The sequence below is a fragment of the Caenorhabditis briggsae genome (assembly GCF_000004555.2).
Source record: "Caenorhabditis briggsae complete genome, chrI, whole genome shotgun sequence".
NCBI classification, from domain to species: Eukaryota; Metazoa; Nematoda; class Chromadorea; order Rhabditida; family Rhabditidae; genus Caenorhabditis; species Caenorhabditis briggsae.
In genome coordinates this window covers 617029-635993 of record NC_013489.2, presented here as the reverse complement: position 1 = coordinate 635993, position 18965 = coordinate 617029, and the positions used below count along the sequence as shown (strand labels likewise).

At 37.5% G+C, this 18965-nt stretch overlaps 2 protein-coding genes across 2 annotated transcripts in view; one reads left to right on the top strand and one right to left on the bottom strand.

The window, feature by feature from the left end:
• The window catches only part of Cbr-ego-1, a gene marked incomplete at both ends in the record, with an annotated part of 19127 nt that extends 4198 nt beyond the window's left edge, over positions 1-14929 (bottom strand). The window contains 17 exons of the mRNA XM_002638690.1: positions 557-695; positions 1270-1449; positions 2237-2508; positions 2887-3088; positions 3799-4241; positions 4410-4521; positions 5224-5352; positions 6466-6714; positions 7194-7373; positions 8759-9301; positions 9871-10137; positions 10633-10824; positions 11561-11836; positions 13041-13415; positions 14549-14617; positions 14668-14763; positions 14822-14929. Coding sequence (XP_002638736.1) covers positions 557-695; positions 1270-1449; positions 2237-2508; positions 2887-3088; positions 3799-4241; positions 4410-4521; positions 5224-5352; positions 6466-6714; positions 7194-7373; positions 8759-9301; positions 9871-10137; positions 10633-10824; positions 11561-11836; positions 13041-13415; positions 14549-14617; positions 14668-14763; positions 14822-14929 — 3832 coding nt within the window. The remainder of the gene's footprint in view (positions 1-556; positions 696-1269; positions 1450-2236; positions 2509-2886; positions 3089-3798; positions 4242-4409; positions 4522-5223; positions 5353-6465; positions 6715-7193; positions 7374-8758; positions 9302-9870; positions 10138-10632; positions 10825-11560; positions 11837-13040; positions 13416-14548; positions 14618-14667; positions 14764-14821) is intronic.
• Positions 14930-16303: 1374 nt separating this feature from the next.
• Positions 16304-18775, top strand: CBG00320 (the record flags this gene model as incomplete). Its single annotated transcript, XM_002638689.1, has 5 exons — positions 16304-16326; positions 16442-16625; positions 17049-17231; positions 17382-17583; positions 18513-18775. The coding sequence occupies 5 exons, from the start codon at positions 16304-16306 to the stop codon at positions 18773-18775; spliced, it is 855 nt and encodes a 284-aa protein (XP_002638735.1).
• Between the last annotated feature and the right edge of the window lie 190 nt (positions 18776-18965).

Below are 18965 nucleotides of genomic sequence, written 5' to 3'. Positions count from 1 at the left end.
TTCTCGTCAATTTTCATACGAGGCAAATGGCAAATCTTCCACGTGGCAGCACTCAAAACATACTACAACCTGCTGTTCAATTTGCGCTTCGAGGAGTTGCCAGTGTCGACGGATCCAACAATGACGGTCAGAAGCATAATTCGCGACAACTAACCGTTCATTGACCAGTTCCCAAGTGCATAGTTTTTATTCACCAACTCAAGATCCATCATTTAATAATAAAAAAGTCAAAAAATCTTGTTCTAAAGCCGAGTTATATGCCGGTCCGCAACCTGCCCGGGCCGGACCGTTTTTTGGGTCCCCTCTAATAGAAGGGCATTCCGGGAGGCAAGGTGTTGTTCAAAATAGAATTCCCCATTTTTTGCTCAAAAATTTGCACAATTTTGATGAATTTCGAACGAGAAATTTCACCGAATTTTTAAATGAAAACTTTCGGAAAAGAAAAACTATAGCCGGAAGAATAGAAGGGCAGCCTCTAATAGAAGGGCCTCTGTAATAGAAGGGCCGGCCCTCCTAATACAGCTTTTACGGTATTTACAGTAACCAAACTGCTCACCATAACAAGCTCTGTACCACGCGACAGCCTTCTTCATCATGTTCTGCGTCGGAGCACGACAGTGTCGTTGGAGAATGTTCGTATCACTTTCGCCACGAGACGTTCCTTCGGTATTTGCTTCCCACGCACCTTCGAATTCCTGGAAAATAAATCGATTTTTAGCAATTGAAGTTTCACTGAAAATGGTCCAAATTTGGCTAATAATCATCCAAAAATCGGGCTAAAAAGGTAGGTTCAAATCTGCTGAAAAGAAGTCTAAAAATCACAAAAAAAGACCCAAATTCGTCTGAAAATGGTAAGAATTTGGCTAAAAATCATCCCAAAATCGGTTTAAAAAAGGTCCAAATCTGCTTTAAAAAGTCTGAAAATCACCAAAAATGACTCAAATTCGTCTGAAAATAATTTTAAAATGAACTGGAAATCATTTTAAAATCGACTGAACATGATCAAAATTTGGCAGAAATTAACCGAAATTAAAACAGAAAATTGGCTGAAAATAGCTGTAAAAGTTCAAAATTGGCTGAAAATCGTCTGAAAACTCGTCTGGTAAAAATTCCATTATTCTCGTTTTTCCTATCAACTTGGATTCAAAAAATGACAATTTTGGAACGTTTTCAGACGATTTTAGACGATTTTAGGTCATTTTTAGCCGATTTTTTTCTAGGTTTTTGACAGTTTCCGACCCAAAATGACCGAAAAATTCCGATTTTTACCTCGAAAAAGTGCTCTCGATACTTCTTGTACAGATTCGTGACTTTGGTCTCAATCATCTGATTCGTGTTGTAAAACGACATATCGTCCTGATCCTTGTCGGAAATTCGATTACGCATGTCCACAATGCATCCGGAGAACACCTCGCCTTCCGTCTTGATTCCATAGTTTTCCATCATTGACTGAAAATGAGAAAAATGAGGGAAACGGTTATTTTAAGATAGAAATAAGGTTATTTTCAGTGGGATTTTGTAGGCTAAAACTAGCCGAAAATTGTCAAAAACCAAGCCAATTCGAATGATCACAGGTCGTAAAGTGGCCAAAGCGGCTCTGAAAATGGTCAAATCACCCCTTAAAATGGCCAAAACGGCCCCGAAAATAATCAAATTGGCCTTGAAAAGTTGCAAAAGTTGAAATCCATCGATTTTCAGCTTTTTTCTAGCTCGAAACTCATCGATTTGCGGCTTTTTCTAGCTCAAATTTCACAGATTTTAGGGTTTTTCTAGCTAAAAATTCACCGTTTTTAGCCTTTTTCTAGCTCAAAGCTCATTGATTTTCAGCTATTCATAGCTAGAAATTCACCGATTTTCAGCTTTTTTCTAGCTCAAAATTCACCGGTTTTTAGCTTTTTATAGCTCGAAATTCATTGATTTTTCAGCTTTCTCTAGCTCGAAATTCACAGAATTTCAGCTTTTTATAGCTCGAAATTCACCGGTTTTTAGCTTTTTTATAGCTCAAAGCTCATTGATTTTTCAGCTTTTTCTAGCTAAAAATTCAGATTTTCAGCTTTTTTCTAGCTCAAAATTCCCCGGTTTTTAGCTTCTTATAGCTCAAAACTCATTGATTTCCAGCTATTTTCTAGCTCAAAGCTCATTGATTTTCAGCTTTTTATAGCTCGAAATTCGCAGATTTTCATCTTTTTCCACCTCGAAATCCGTCCAATTTCAGCCCAAAACTCAAAAAACTCACTCTCAACTGTGCATTATATCTCGCCAAGTCTTCTCTGGCACTGTGCATGTACTCTTTGTATCCATCCACCATAATCGTCTCGTCGATCGTAATCTCGACTTGTTCATCGCGTTCCTCCGAGATTTTCAGCACATCGTCGATGGCTTTGAACTCGCGGAACAATTTTCCACAGAGTCGTGGGCTGACATACATCGGCGTGTGATCGTTGCCCATATGATAGTCGGGCACTCGTTCGGCACGTTCCGGTGGAATCATCTCGCCTGTCACTTCGTCTGAAAATCATTTTTCAGATTTCAGATTGCTCATGTACAAATTTCGGCAATTTTAGAACCAATTTAGCGACTTTTAGGGGTCATTTTAACCATTTTTTAGAGCCAACACTGCCGATTTAACTCCACAAATGCTGAAAATTGCGGGAATTTTTCAGATTGCTTATTTTAAAGAGTGGGGTTCCGATGACCAAATTAGCCATTTTTAGAGCCAATTAGGCAATTTTAAGAAGCAATTTGGCCATTTTTAGAGCCTATTTGGCCATTTTCTAGGATAAATTTGGTGATTTTTAGGACCGATTTGGCCATTTTTAAGCGCAATTTGGGCATTTTTAAGAACAATTTGACGAATTTTCAGGGCCTAATTGCCAGAATTCTCACCTTTCCTCCACTTTCTCTCCAACTCTTCTGGCGGTTGTCCGGACTTTGTGAAATCCACTGCCTGGCAATTCTTCTTGGCCAAATCCATGCAGACTCTCGCGTTCAGACCGTACTGATCCGAGTTGTGGAGATGGCTGTTGGAGATGGTTCCCACGGAGTCGAGTTTCAGATATTTGACGTAGAACTCACGCATCAGATCGTCCTGGAAAATGGAGGATTTTTAGGGTCTAGAGGGGTCTGGAAGATGCTAGAAGAATTCTGAAGATCCCAGTCCTTCTATGTTTCTCTGAATCGTTCTAGAAGGATCTAGAAGATTCTAGAAGGATTCTAGAAGGATCCTAGAAGGATCCTAGAAGGATCCTAGAAGGATCCTAGAAGGATCTAGAAGAATCTGAAGATCATAGAAAGATCTATAAGGATCCTAGAGAGATCTAGAAGGACGAGAAGATCCTAGCAAGATCTAGAAGGATCTAGAAGGATCCGGAAGAATCCTAAAACAGCTGGAAAGATTCTAGAAAGATTTGGAAGGATTCTGGAGACCATCGAAGGATCAGGAACCTCTTTGAGGTTTTAAAAGGATCATAGAAAATTCTAGAAGGATTGAGACGAATCTGGAATGCCTCTGAAGACCCTAGAAGGATTCTGAAAATCTTAAAATCATCCAGGATCATTAGAAAGGATCCAAAAAGGTTCTAGAACGACATCTAATATTATAGAAGGGTTGTGAAGATCGCAGAAGAATCTAGAACTTCTAGATCCTTCTATGGTCCTCAGAAGCTTTCCAGATCCATCTGTGGACCTCAGAATTCCTTCCGAGACTAGAAGGAACTTGAGAATCACAGATGGAAATCTAGAAGGATCCAAGAGGATTCTAGAAGGATCTGGGAAGGTTCTGAAAACGTCTGAACTCACAATCTCCTCCTCCTTGAACGACGACTTCTGCTTCTCCGAAGTAAAATCGAACGGATCCTCATTCCGATCCAACAACAGCTGCTGATCCCAAATGATCGAATACTCGTCTCCATCCAAATCCGATCCAGCCATTTCATCTGGATGTGGGCGTGGTCCATGCTGTGGGAACACCACCACATCACACATGTGATGCAGTTCTGGGATATCGACGGCTTCAAAGATTCTGACGTCGCCGGCGACGATGCACGGATTCTTGGTGAGGAGTACGGTACCGGTGAGCACCGAGCGAGACGCACTTTTTGGTGGAAGTTTGAGCGCCAAGTTTCGTGTGTATTGGACGAAGATTTGGCCGTATTGAAGACGTCCCGTCTCGTCGACGACTCCAAGCATCGAGCGGCCGAGATCCGCCGGGATTGGGATTTGCTCTTTGCGCAGTTGTTTGGCTGGAAAATTCAGGATTGGTAGGCTGTTTTAAGAGCTAAAAATGGCTAAAAAACGTCTCTAGACCATTTCCGACGCCTAAAATCGGAAAAAATGGATACTGATGGCTCTAGAATCGTCTCGAACCTATTTTGATCATTCTGGGGCCATTTTTGACGCTTTAAACTTACTAATGGAGAACTTGATGGATGCCTTGATAAGAGATCGGAAGAACGGCTCGCTGGATAGTGTGAAGCCCCACGTTGTGCGGAGATAGTCAATGTCGATGCGACGAGGAAGCTCCTGGAATTTGGGTTTCAAAGTAAAACCTGTAATAGAAGGGCCCCCTGACTTTCAACTTTGAGCCAATTTATCTCGGTCCCTGGCAAAGATATAAAAACATTGTCAACTGAAAAATTGTTTATCTTAATATCACAAACATTTTATCAGGGGACACAGTTTTGATATCTTTCATAGGAACCGAGATAATTGAGCACAAACTTGACAGTATGGGGGCCCTTCTAATACAGGTTTTATGGTGTCTGAAAACGTTAAAAATCGCTCAACATTTTTTGGTCGCTTTTTTGATCTTTTTGGGATAGTTATTAGGCTATTTTTAGTCATTTTCTGGTATTTTAGGACCGATTCTAATTGATTTTTGACATTTTTCGGCCAAATTTTTTAATAACTTTTAACTATTTTCGACTAATTTAGGCCCTTTGACCGAATTCCAGCTCTTTTTGGGCATATTTTCGATAGTTTCTAGCCATTTTTGGGTCATTTTTCCCGATATTTCTCTGACCAATTTCAGCATATTTCGGCCGTTTTCTGACCTTTTTCGAACACAATTTCCCACCAATATTATCTTATTTCTGACAATTTTTCACTCGATTTTGGAACATTTTTTGGCCAATATTCGGTAATTTTGACACAATTTCCAGGCATTTTTAACCCGATTTTTGCCCATTTTTAGACCTTTTCCTTATTAAAAAAAGCAGTTCACACCTTCAGCCGATTCCTACAAAACGTCTCATCGATCATTTGTTGTGCAAACGAGAGCATCTGTCGATCCAACAACTCCTCGATGCGATTCGTGACTCGTCGATGGCATTCCAACGATTGCATTTCTGATACCTGCGAAAAATGAGCAATTTTTAGGGGAGATAAGGGGGGTTTTTGAGCCATTTTGTTTTATTTTAAAACGAAATTCCGACTTTTTTGAATTACAAAAATTGGCCTTCTAGGTCATAATCTCGATCGAAATTCGGAAATTTCAAATTGAAATTGATGATTTTCAGGCCAAAAAATGACGTTTTCAGATCCGAAAATAATGCTTTTCGGTCGAAAATTGACGATTTTCAGGTCTAAACTTGAGGGTTTTTGTGTCAAATATCGAGAAATTTTCGGTCAAAAAATGAGGATTTTAGGACCTAGAACGACGTTTCTGGGTCGAAAAATTACGATTTTAGGTCAAAAAATCATTTATTTTGGAACAAAATTGAGGGATTTTCGGTCGAAAAGTGACGGTTTCAGGCCAAAAAATGACGTTTTCAGATCCGAAAATAATGCTTTTTGGTCGAAAATTGACGATTTTCATGTCTAAACTTGAGAATTTTCAGGTCAAAAATTGAAGATTTTTCGGTAAAAAAATAACGATTTTTAGGTTGAAAAATGACGTTTTTTAGGTTGAAGAATGACGTTTTTGGGTCCAAAAATAACGATTTCTATGTCTAAACTTGAAGATTTTGTGTCAAATGTTGAGAATTTTTCGGTCAAAAAATGACGATTTCAGATCCGAAAATTGCCAATTTTAGAACAAAATCGAGGGATTTTCGGGTCGAAAATTGAGGATTTTAGGACCTAAAACGACGTTTTTGGATCGCAAAATCATTTATTTTAGAAAAAAATTGAGGATTTTTAGGTTTAAATTGACAATTTTCAGATCGAAAATAGAATATTTTTATGTCTAAAATTGTGGATTTTAGGTCGAAAAATGACCGCTTTTATGACAAAAATTGCAGACTTTAAGATCTAAATATGACGTTTTTCGGCCAAAAAATGACGATTTTAGGTCAAAAAATAATTATTTTCAGGTCCAAAAACGACGATTTTTAGGTCGAAAATTGAGGATTTTAGGACCTAAAACGACGTTTTTGGGTCGAAAAATGACAATTTTAGGTCGAAAATCGGCAATTTTAAAACAATAACAAGGGATTTTCGGGTCGAAAATCTCTCTAATGTCTCTACCTGATCCAGAATATTGATAAACGGTTTGTTGAGCGAAACTGGGACTGGCGACGAGTACTTGACAATTTCCACCTGGTCCCTTGGATGGCGTTTCGAGATGAACTTGATTTGCGACGGACGGAATACACAGTTCAGACCCCATGCCGTGTCTTCCGACACTTCTTGGATGTCATTCTCGATGGACCATTGACGGAGATCATCGAGGAACGGTTCGACGGCGATCACTCCTTTCATACCACGGAAACGGAACTGAAATTGGGGAGGGGTTTTAGAACGAAATTAGGGGTTTTCAGAGGCTAAAATAGTGTTAGAGTCGACTACTTTCAGGTTGAAAGTTGTGCAATTTTGGGACCAAATTGTGTTATTTTCACGTCAAAAATTGACGATTTTCAGGTAGAAAAGTGACGATTTTTGGGGTAAAAATTGAGGATTTAAGGTCGAAAATTGAGTATCTTTAGATCGAAAATGAAGATTTTTGGGTCAAAAAATGACGATTTTCAGGTAGAAAAGCGACAATTTTTCGGTAAAAATTGAGCCTTTTAGGTCGAAAATGAGCGATTTTAAAACGAAATTGAAAGGTTTTCATGTTGAAAATTGAGGATTTTTAGGTTGAAATTAGGGTTCTTAGAGTTGAAAATCGACCATCTTAGGAGGAAATTGACTTTTCTTGAGCCATAAAAATTGACTTTTCAGCTCTAAAAACTCCTTTTCCCACTATATTTCCGTACCTGAAAACAGCTGGGAACGCCCTTTCCAAAATCCATGACCTGCGAGACCATTTGCGCGAAATTCATGCTCATCATACCAACACCATCCGAGAACGTGTATTCGTCTCCCTTGATATTCTTTCCGCCCGTCAAATCGTACATTGTCACATAGGTGCAACGGTCGAGATTCACTCCGGAGAGCTGGAAAAAGAAATTGACGTAAAAATTTGGGTTACTGTAGGTTTACTGTATCTCGGTCCCTGTAAAAGCTATCGAAATGTGGTCAACTGGCAAAATGCTAATCATATCATTAGGAACATTTTATCAGTTGATCACTTTTTGATATCTGTTACAGAAATCGAGATAAATTAGTCTAAATTGGAAGGTATGGGTGCTCTTCTATTACAGGGTTTCAGGGTTTCAGATTGACAATTATCAGGTCAAAATTTGAGAAAATTTCAACATCTCAAAATTTCAAAATTTCAGATTCCCAGAATCTGAAAAATCTGGAGATCTTCAAATTCCAGATTCTCAGAAGTTCAGAATTTCAGATTTTCAAAATTTGAGAATCTAGGAAGTTCAGAATCTTATACCTCAGAATCTTAAAAGCTAGTTGCCTGGTGCATCTACCCTCCAACTCCTTCTAAAGGTTCCCTCTACCCACGCAACGACACTCCGCTATACCGCTCGGCGCGCGCACAGTTTAAATTTAGTTTTGAGTGATTGCGAGCTTGGATTTGGTTCGTAGTTTTGCTAGAGACTCTTTTAAGGATTTTAAGTGAGTTTGCTTAAATTAAAAACTTTCTAACTTGTTCATAATAAACCGATTTTGTTACATTTCTTGTTGATTTTCTTCTATTTTATCACAGGAACCTGATACCCCGGACATACCGCGGGCAATTAGCTCAGAGAATTCAAAGATTTCAGAATCTTAGAATTTCAGAATTTTCGACGTCTACCAATTTCCGATTCTCGGAAGTTCAGAATCTCGGAATTTCAAAATCTTGGAATTTCAAAATCCCAAAATACCTACCCGACTCTGCGTAAAACTACGGAGAGCTGGAAACAGAAATGGGCGTAAAAATTTGGGTTACTGTAGTTTTACTGTATCTCGGTCCCTGTAAAAGCTATCGAAATGTGGTCAACTGGCAAAATGCTAATCATATCATCAGGAACATTTTATCAGTTGATCACTTTTTGATATCTGTTACAGAAATCGAGATAAATTAGTCTAAATTGGAGCGTCTGGGTGCTCTTCTATTACAGGGTTTCAGGGTTTCAGAGTGATAATCACAGAATTTCAATATCTAAATATTTCAAAATTTCAGATTCCCAGAATCTGGAAATCTTCCATCTCCAGATTCTCAAAATCTCGGAGTTCCAGAATTTCAAAATTTTGGAATTCCAGAATCTGAAAAATCTGGAGATCTTCAAACTCCAGATTCTCAGAAGTTCAGAATTTCAGATTTTCAAAATTTGAGAATCTCGGAAGTTCAGAATCTTGGAATCCCAGATTTCGAAGGTTTCAGGATCTCATAAGTGTAGAATTTCAGAATTTCGGAATCTCAAAATCCCAAAATACCTACCCGACTCTGCGTAAAACACTGTCCCAACCGTGCCATCATCTTCGGAATATTATCAATCGTTTCGAATCGTCCCAAATTCTTCCTGGCCGCCTGAATCTTCGGATTGAACGTTATCGGCGGAGCCATTCGACACATTTTTTCGTACTCTCTACACTGCGAACTCGAGTACTTCTCCATAAAGTACGCTCCATTATCTCTCATCTGCGAGTTGGAGCTTCCAAGATAGCCGAAATTCCTTCCGGCCACCGTAATACCATTCATCAGGTACGTATTCACAGTCTTCTCCAGAAGCGTCGACGTCTTATTCGTTCGCATCTTCTGATTGTCGTCGTCGCGGAAAGTGATGCGGAGAACGCGTGTACCGTCGTGATCATATCGTCTGAGTACTCGATTTCCCATCAACGTCTCCGGCGCCACGTAGATGACTCGTGTAGGCGTGAAGATGATCTTTCGGACGCGTTGATAGCCTTCACGCATCTCCTCAGTCGTCAGACCATTGACTAGACTGTTCTTTTGACGTGTTTGACAGATGCGATCGAAGCACTGGAATTTTGGAATTGAAAAGGAGCTGGAAATCGATTTTCAGCCAAATTCGGGCCATTTGACTGGAAATTTTAGAAATTAAAAAACAAAAAATTGCTGAAAATCGTGAAAAATGTCTGAAAACGGGTCTAGAGTCGGTGCTAAACTATCCAAAAACTCAGGCCGAATTCAGGTCATTTTAGATCGAGTTTAAGCTAAATTTAAGCAATTTTTGATCGATTTTCAGCCAGATTTAGGCAATTTTCGCTAGATTTTAAGCGAAATTTAGGCCACTTCTATTCTATTCTAAGCAAATTTTAAGACATTTTTACTAATTTCAAGCTTGATTTAGGCCGATTTAGACAGATTTTAAGCTACATTTGAGGCATTTTTTGACCAATTCTAGGTCAGCCGTTTTCGACAGTTTTAAGGACGAAACTGGCCCAATTCAGCCTATTTTTGATTTAAGTCCATTTTAGACACATTTAAAGCCGAATTTTGAGCTATTTAAACAGATTTTAAGTCAAATTAAAACCGATTTTGAGCCAAATTCCGATTTTTTGGAGATTTTTTCCAAGACTCCACACCACCTTGATCAACGATCCGATTCGCTTTCTTCCATCAATCATATGAACCAAATCCTCGAGACCCGCCTCGCAGAGCTTATCGTCCTTCGTGTAGTAATGCAGAATCACTTCCAAGAATCGATGCCAAATCGTGTCGTCGAGAAGAATCTGATCCTTGACGACGGCTCCTCTCGAGATGAGACATTCCAGGAGGTAGGTGATGGCGAATTTTCGCTCGCGATTCGTATCCACTTCACGGGATCCGCACACTTCGTGTTTTCGTGGGAACGCCTTTAAAAAATTGAGGTTTTCAGTCAAAAAATGATCGCATTCAGCGAGTTTCAGAGAGGCCGAAATTGGCTAGAAATCGTCAAAAATTGATTTTTTCAGCCATTTTTCAGTCATTAAGCGAGTTTCAAAGTTTCAAAATATGCTTTTCGGCTATCAAATTCGGTAATTTTCAGCCTAAAAACGAATATTCGAGTTCCAGAGAACGGCTGAAATTGGCTAGATATCGCCAAAAATGATATTTTTTTTAGCTAAAATTGACTGGAAACCGCCGAAAATTACTTTTTTTTTTCAACCATTTTCAGCCGGAAATGCCTAATTTAGCCTAATTTTCCGCCTGACAATGATACGATGATGAAAATAGGGGTTTTTGGGTCCAATTTAGACATTTTTGTATCATTTTTCCTAATTTCTACACAATTTGAAGCTGAGAATCGGGATTTTACAAATTTAATTTAGTTATTTTTTTAGTCAAAAATCACAATTTCCATCACCTACAGTAGTAATAAAATCGCGATAAATCGGCGCCGAGAAGTGCGTTGGCGATAGGTGTGAGCTGCCGTGAAACGTCCAACGATGATACGGATTCTCTCGCCAGATGAGACAATCGACTGATGGTATTGTGGCAAATTCGATGGAGACACCGGTGCGGATGCGAAGACGTGAGATCAGTCGATACACTTCTTCGAGCTGCAAGAATTGAGATTTTGGGATCGAAATTCGAGGTTTTTTGAGGTAAAATTTCGGGATTTCGGAGCCAAAAATTGGATTTTCTGATGTAGATCTCCCAAGATTTTAAAGTGAGATTGGCGTATTTCGAGGTGATATTTTGGGATTTCGGAGCCAAATTGAAGGTTCTCTGAGGTAAAATTTCGAGATTTCAGGATCAAAAACTAGGGTTTGCAATGTGAAATTAGCGTATTTCGAGGTGAAATTTAGGGATTTTAGGATCGAAAATTAGGGTTTTCAATGTGAAATTTCGTGATTTCGGGAGCGAAATTGAGGTTTTTTTAATGTGAAATTTCATGAATTGGGGATCAAAAATTGGATTTTTTAATGTCAAATTCCAGGATTTTGAATTGAAATTGGCGTATTTCGAGATGAAATTTCGGGATTTCAGGATGAAAAATTAGGGTTTTCAATGTGAAATGTCTTCAGTTTGGGATCGAAGTTGAGGTTTTTTTGAAGTGTAATATCGGGATTTCGGAGCCAAATTCGAGGTTTTCAATGTGAAATTTCATTATTTTGGGAACGAAATTGAGGTTTTCTGAAGTGAAATTTTGGGATTTTGGGATCAGTATTCAGGTTTTTTAGGGCAAAATTTCGCGATTTAGAGACGAAAATTGAAGTTTGTCTGAGGTCGAATTTCGAGACTTTTCGAGCATTTTCAGCCACTTCAATCCATTTCCAGCCCATGTTCACTCACACTGACAGACGTATCAAACTCTATAGTGAACACTGGACTATCCGTGATGGCTTTCGGCGTCGGATACATATTCGCCGATCGTCCACGATTGATGACCAGGAAACGACGATAGTGCGGGACTTGGTGTTTGGCTTCAGCCTCTTGTTTCTCCGTCTTATAGGCTCTTCTGATGAGCACCGGGCAGTTGAGCTCGAAATGAATGCGAATTCGATCACCTCCGTTCGTATCGTTGACGACTGGATCCACAATTACACGACGGATCGAAGTGCGACGGACCTGGAAAATCATGAAAATTGGGAAAAATCGTCAAAAAATGCCAAATTTTCGATTTTTGCGAACTTTCCGAAATTCAAAATGGAATCAAAAACATATTTTTCAGCAAATTTTCAGTTAAAATTCAGTCAATTCGGTCGTTTTTTTCGAATTTTTCGGATTTTTAGTGCATCAAAACTACAGAAAATCTAGACGATTTTCCAGATATTTGACGTCTGAAAATGCCATTTTCAGCCGGATTTTCGGGACATGTATTGAAATTTGCCTAATTTCGGACATAGTAAATTGGTGAATTCACAAGTTCAAAAATTCCGAAAAATGGCTTGAAAAATGGCAGCTTTTCAGCCCTAAATTGATGAAAAAATATTTTTATAACTTCCGTTTTTTTCAGAAATTCGAAAAAAAGTCAGAATCCCAAAAAAATCGAAATTCCGAAATTCCAAAAATTGCGGGAGCTCGAGAGCTCAGAAATTCCAAAATATTTGAAAAAATTGAGATTTTCTGAAAAAAAGTGGGCGGAGTCAAGCTAGGCTCCGCCCCTTAGTTCGCCAATTTTTAAGACTGAAAATGGTCTAAAAATTCCAAGTATAAGCTTAAAATAGATTTGCGGTCAAAATTCGATTTTGCGAATTTTCAGAAATTCAAACTGGTATCAAAAAACATATTTATTCAGCCAATTTTCAGTCAAACTTCAGTCGAAAAAGGCTGATTTTCATACGTTTTTTTCGAATTTTTCGGATTTCTAGTGCATCAAAACTACAGAAAAGAAAACCTAGATGATTTTCCAGACATTTGAATTCTGAAAATGCCATTTTCAGCCGCATTTTCGGGAGATTTTCTGATTTTGACTAATTTCGGACATAGTAAATTGGTGTATTCACAAATTCATAAGTTCAAAAAATTCGAAAAAATCAGAATTTCACAATTTCAAAAATTCCGAAAAATGGCTTAAAAAATGGCGGGTTTTGAACCCTGAATTGATGAAAAAATTAAGAAATTCGAAAAAAAAATCCGAATCCCAAAAACTCGAAATTCCAAAAATTGCGGGAGCTCAGAAATTCTACAATATTCGAAAACAATTGAGATTTTCCGAAAAAGTGGGCGGAGTCCGGCTCCGCCCCTTACTCCGGCAATTTTTATGACTGAAAATGGCCTAAAAATTCCAAATTTTGGCTTAAAATAGACCAAAAATCATGATTTCTCCCACCGTAATCTGATAATACATGGTGACAGTCTCTCTGGTCTTCCTAAAATCCTTCGAAATCACTTCAAAATCCCCTTCCTTATGCTTAAAATGAACTGTCATGAAGTCGACTTTGTCGAACTCGAATTCCACACGAATCTGATTCAATCCTTGACGATCCGACGCCGTCGGTTGCATATTCTTCTGTCGGAGACGATTTCTGCGATGTGTGTCCTCCCAGAACGACACTTCCCAGTGATTGATGAACGTTCCTCCTTGGATATTGCCGAAAAAGAATGCGGATAGAGGGATGTCAGCCAGGTGGCATGTGAGTTCGGACGACCAGAAGTCGGAACTGTGAAGGACCAGATTGCCCAGTTGGAATGGCATCAGACGGTCCTGGAATAGGCCAGATTTAGAGGTTAGGACTGGGAAAATCGGATTTTTTAGCTTTAAATTGAAGGAAAACTTCATTTTCAGACCCATTTTTCGTTCAAATCAAACAATATTTTGAAAAGTTCGATTTTTTGAAATTCTGAGGACATGCTCAATTAGGCTCTGCCCCTCGCGCTCCGCTTATTTTCCGTAATTTTCAATTTTTAAACTTGGCGGAGTAAGGGGCGGAGCCTAGCTTGACTCCGCCCACGTTTTCAGAAAATTTCAGTTTTTCAAATCTCTTGGAATTTCTGAGCTCTCGAGCTCCCGAAATTTTTGGAATTTCGAGTTTTTGGGAATCTGATTTTTTTGGAACTTCTGAAAAAACCGAATTTATACATATATTTTTCATCAATCTACGGCTAAAAATCCGCCATTTTTCAAGCCATTTTTGAATTTTTGAACTTCTGAATATGTGAATTTTTTGAAATTTACTTGAAAAATCTGGATTTTTCAGCTTTAAATTGAAGGAAAACTTCATTTTCAGACCCATTTTTCGTTCAAATCAAACGAAATTCTAGAATTTTTTCTTCAATTTTCAAGGCATTTTGAGTGAAAATGCTGGAATTTTTAGTGCATTTTCAGCCAAATTTCCGATTTTTTACACGAATTTCATCAGAATTTGGGGATTATTTAGCATTACAAGATTTTCAAAAATCCCGATTTTTCAGAGATTTGAAGTCTGAGAGAAATTCGGAAATTCAGAGAAATTCGGAAATTCGGAAATTCTGAGAAATTCCAAAAAATCAGAATCCAAAAAACTCGAAATTCCAAAAATTCGAGAGCTTGATAGCTCAGAAATTTCAAAATATTTGAAAAATTGAGATTTTCCAAAAAAATGGGCGGAGTCAAGCTAGGCTCCGCCCCTTACTTCGCCAATTTGGAATCGGAAAATTCGAAAATTACGGAAAATAAGCGGAGTCGAGGGGCGGAGCCTAATTGAGCATGTCCTCAGAATTTCATAAATTCGGAATTTTTCAAAAAATCGAAACTTTTCAAAACGTCAGAAACTCAAAAAATACAAAAAATGGTCTTAAAAATAGAGATTTTGGTGAGAAAAATCAAGAAAAAATCAATATTTTCTCCAAATTTTATACCATTGACAAACTCTTCAAATAGTTCTGAATCGCTATTATCAAGTGATGCGAGAAGTGCGAGGAGACGATCTGAAATTTTTTGAAAAATTTGAATTTCCCGCCAAATCTTTCTAAAAAACCTCATAATTCGACTCGTAAAACGGCTCACAATCTTGCTCCTCAACCGCCTGAACCTGTCCTTTTGTGTGAATTCTCATGTTGTAGCTGTTCAGAGCCTAGAAATCGATTTTTTCGAAATTTTAGGCCTTTTTTAGGTCAAAAATCGACACTCACTGGCTCCAATTTCGTTGTATGACATCGAATAATATTATTCATGTGGCGCTCCGGCTCGAAACACGGAATTTCGAGCTTAATCCATCCTCGATAACCTTCGTCCCCCATTTTTCAAGGTTTTTCGGACTTTTTTATTACTACTAGAATGCTTTTATTACACTTGGTTTGGGTGATCTGAAAAATTGAAATGGAAATTTTTTTTTTGAATTTTGCATCATTTTTTGCGAAATTTTCGAGATTTTTCGAAGGTTTAGAGGTTTAGAAACGAATTTTTCGTGAAAATCGGCAATTTTTTCATGAAAAATCATTGAAAAAACCGGAAAAATCGCTGAAAATAGCTCTAGAAACGAAAAACAAAAATTTCGAAACAATTTGGGATTTTTCTAAATACAGTATCCGGCTTCGCGGCGAATCTTAAGAAAAGTTTTAGGCGATGTGCCTTTAATTTTTTTTTTTTGAAAATCGGGGAAAAAGCGATTTTTTTGTAAAATCTTCCTTTTTTTTTAATAAAACGAGACAACTTTAGCAAAAAACGATTAAAATTTAGCCAAAAAAAAAACAATAAAAAAATGCGCGTTAACGAACAAATGCAGACTGCACAACTTTTTTTCTACCGTAGTACGCATAAACACGCCGGCGGCCGCCGGCTACAGCCGAGTCGTCGCAGCCGGCAGCCGGCGAAACGCCGAAAATTTGCCGCCGTTGTTCCGCCGGCGTTTGTTTTTCCCAGCCCTAATTTTTAGCAAAAAAAAAAAGCAAAGAGAAACAGAATATTGTCTATTCAAGATAATCGCGCGGGTGAACGAGAAAAAAAAACGTGTAGAGAGTCTCCAAACCTATAGAGGCGCTGTAGAGACGCAGACATTTTTACTCGTTCACTCGCGCGATTATTTTGAATAGACAATACTAGAACTTAAGCTATTGTCGAATTGAAAAAAGTGACACCTGAGAATTTGAAAACTTTTGCTTTTTTTTGATCTACGAAAAAATGCGGTAAAAACGTAATATTTCAGATTTTCGGCTAGTTCGAGCTACTTTCGCGTTTGAGTTTAGTTTTTTTGGCGAAAAATAGATTCTAGAGATGCTAGCGATCATTTTCATAACAAGAAATCAAAATTTTGTTCAGAAAATCCCACAGAATTCACAGAAATAAATTTGTTATCTACAGTATCCGTTTTCGCTCCGCCCCCTCGTAAATCGACACGAGCGCCGTCTCCGAGATTTTCAGGTGTCACTTTTTTTAATCCGACAATATTTAGAAAATAAAATAGAAAACCTTGCAAATGACCCAAAAAAATTTCAACTACAGTAGTCCTACAGTATCAGGAGAAAATAGGCCAAGACGTGGCTCAAACTAAAAAAGCAAAAAGGATGATAAATCCACAAAAAAAACGGACAACTGACAGCAAATCCACCAAATTCAAATATTCCGAAATTTCCGACAAAATCCAGAATTCCCCTCTTCTGTGTATTCGTAACGCGATGTCTTCAACTCTCAAACTGAGGTAAGTTAATGCGCTCCATCGCACTCCGCTGGGAATTCGAATTTTCGGTGCCAGAAAACGCGCTCTATTGAACAGAAAAAAGCATTGGGGGGTTGTTTTTTTGAAATTTTTGCAGCTATACTATCATTAGAGAAGGCTACTACCATGGACTTTTACCACGGGAAGACGCTGCCGCTCTATTGACTCAGAATGGAGATTTTCTGATTCGCATATCCGAACCGACGGACGGTGCCGAACAGAATTTCATTTTGAGCTGTATGACTGATGATAAGTCGAAGTCGAATGATGAGAATCCGGGGGTGAGATATTGGGAAATTCAGAAATTTTGAAATTTTGAAATTCAGAAATTCCAAAAACTTCAGAATCGGAATTTTTGTATTTTTCATATTTTTTACGAGTGTATTTGAAATTCAGGAAATTCAGAAATTCAAGTTTTTAGGAATTTCAAAATTTCGGAATTCAGCTACATATTTTCAATTTTCCAGAACATTTTTTTTTGGAATTTTCGAATCTTCCAAAAAATCAGAAATTCAAAAATCCGAGAATTCCAAAGCTACAGTAATCTTCCGGAAAGGTATTCAAAAATTTGGATTTTTCGATTTTTTTTGAATTTCTGAATTTCTGAATTTCTGAATTCCTGAATTTCTGAATTTCTGAATTTCTGATTTTTTGATTTTCTGAATTTCTGAATTTCTTGAAATTTCAAATTTTTCTAATTTCAGATGCAAAATTTTGTGGTTGGATTCCAAAACGGACGCTACTTGGTTGCTGAGAATCACAGTTTTCCAACTATCGAAAAACTCGTCGAATTTCATAAAAAGAATCGAATTCAGAACATTTTTCTGAATCGCCCAATCATGAGACAATCATGGGAATTGGATCATGAGACTGTTGTAATTTTAAAGGTAATTCAGAAATTCGGAAATTCAGAAATTCAGAAATTCAGAAATTCAAAAATTCAGAAATTCAGAAATTCAGAAATTCAAAAATTCAGAAATTCAAAAATTCAAAAATTCAAAAATTCAGAAATTCAGAAATTCACTGTATATTTATAGAAATTGGGAGAAGGAGCATTTGGAGAGGTTTCAATGGGTGAATACACTCCAAAGATGGGAGGAAAACCGGTGAAAGTGGCTGTCAAACAGGCGAAACCCGAGAAATTGACAAAAGTTCAAATCAAGGAATTCATGAGAGAGGCGAGAATTATGAAGAACTTGTCGCATGAGAACGTTGTCAAGTTTTATGGCGTCGCTGCTGGTGGGTTACTGTGGATTTTAAAATTTATGCAGGTTTTGAAAATAAAAACCCCAAGATTTTAAGATTAAAACATCTGAAATTCTGACTTAAAAAAATTCTCCGAATCAAAAATTCCAAAAATGTCGGCTTTTCGAATTTCAGAATTTTTAGAATATTTTGAAATTTCAGATTATTTTAATTTTTTGAGGTTGTTATCAGTTTCCGGGACTGTCGATTTTTGGGATTACTGTAGATTTTTACAGGAATTTCGAAAATTCCTAAAATTTTGATGACTTCCGAAATTTCAAGAATTTTTGGTGTTTGGGTTACTGTAGCTTTTTGGGGTTACTATTGATTTTTAGACACTTTGAAGCATTTGAAAATTTTCTGAATTTCTGAATTTTTGAATTTCTGAATTTCTGAATTTCTGAATTTCTGAATTTCTGAATTTCTGAACTTCTGAATTTCTGAATTTCTGAATTTCTGAACTTCTGAATTTCTGAATTTCTGAATTTCTGAATTTCTGAACTTCTGAATTTCTGAATTTTTGAATTTCTGAATTTCTGAATTTTTGAATTTCTGAATTTCTGAATTTCTGAACTTCTGAATTTCTGAATTTCTGAATTTCTGAATTTCTGAACTTCTGAATTTCTGAATTTCTGAATTTCTAGTTTCTGAATTTCTGAATTTCCGAATTTCTGAATTTCTGAATTTCTGAACTTCTGAATTTCTAGTTTCTGAATTTCTGAATTTCTGAATTTCTGAATTTCTGAATTTCTAGTTTCTGAATTTCTGAATTTCTGAATTTCTAGATTCTGAATTTCCGAATTTCCGAAATTCGGAAATTCGGGATTTTTAAAAATGTTTAGTTTTCGAAATTTCGAAATTTTCGAATTTTGGTACTTTACTTTTGAATTTCGACATTTTGTAATTTTGAAACTAATTTGCAGTCCAAGAGCCGCTCTACATGGTAATGGAGTTGGCATCCAACGGTTCGCTCGACGGATATCTCAAAAAGAATCCAGATCTTCGTCCCGAAGTCTACAACGAGATGATTCTTCAAGCTGCATGGGGGTTGGAGTACTGTCACGAGAAGAATATCATCCATCGAGATATGGCCGTTCGTAACTGTCTTTATGGAGATCGCCAGGTCAAAATTTTGGATTTCGGGTTGTCCCGTCAGGTACCCTCGTACGGAATGGATTATTTCTGAATTTCTGAATTTCTGAATTTCCGAATTTCTGAATTACCTTTAAAATTACAACAGTCTCATGATCCAATTCCCATGATTGTCTCATGATTGGGCGATTCAGAAAAATGTTCTGAATTCGATTCTTTTTATGAAATTCGACGAGTTTTTCGATAGTTGGAAAACTGTGATTCTCAGCAACCAAGTAGCGTCC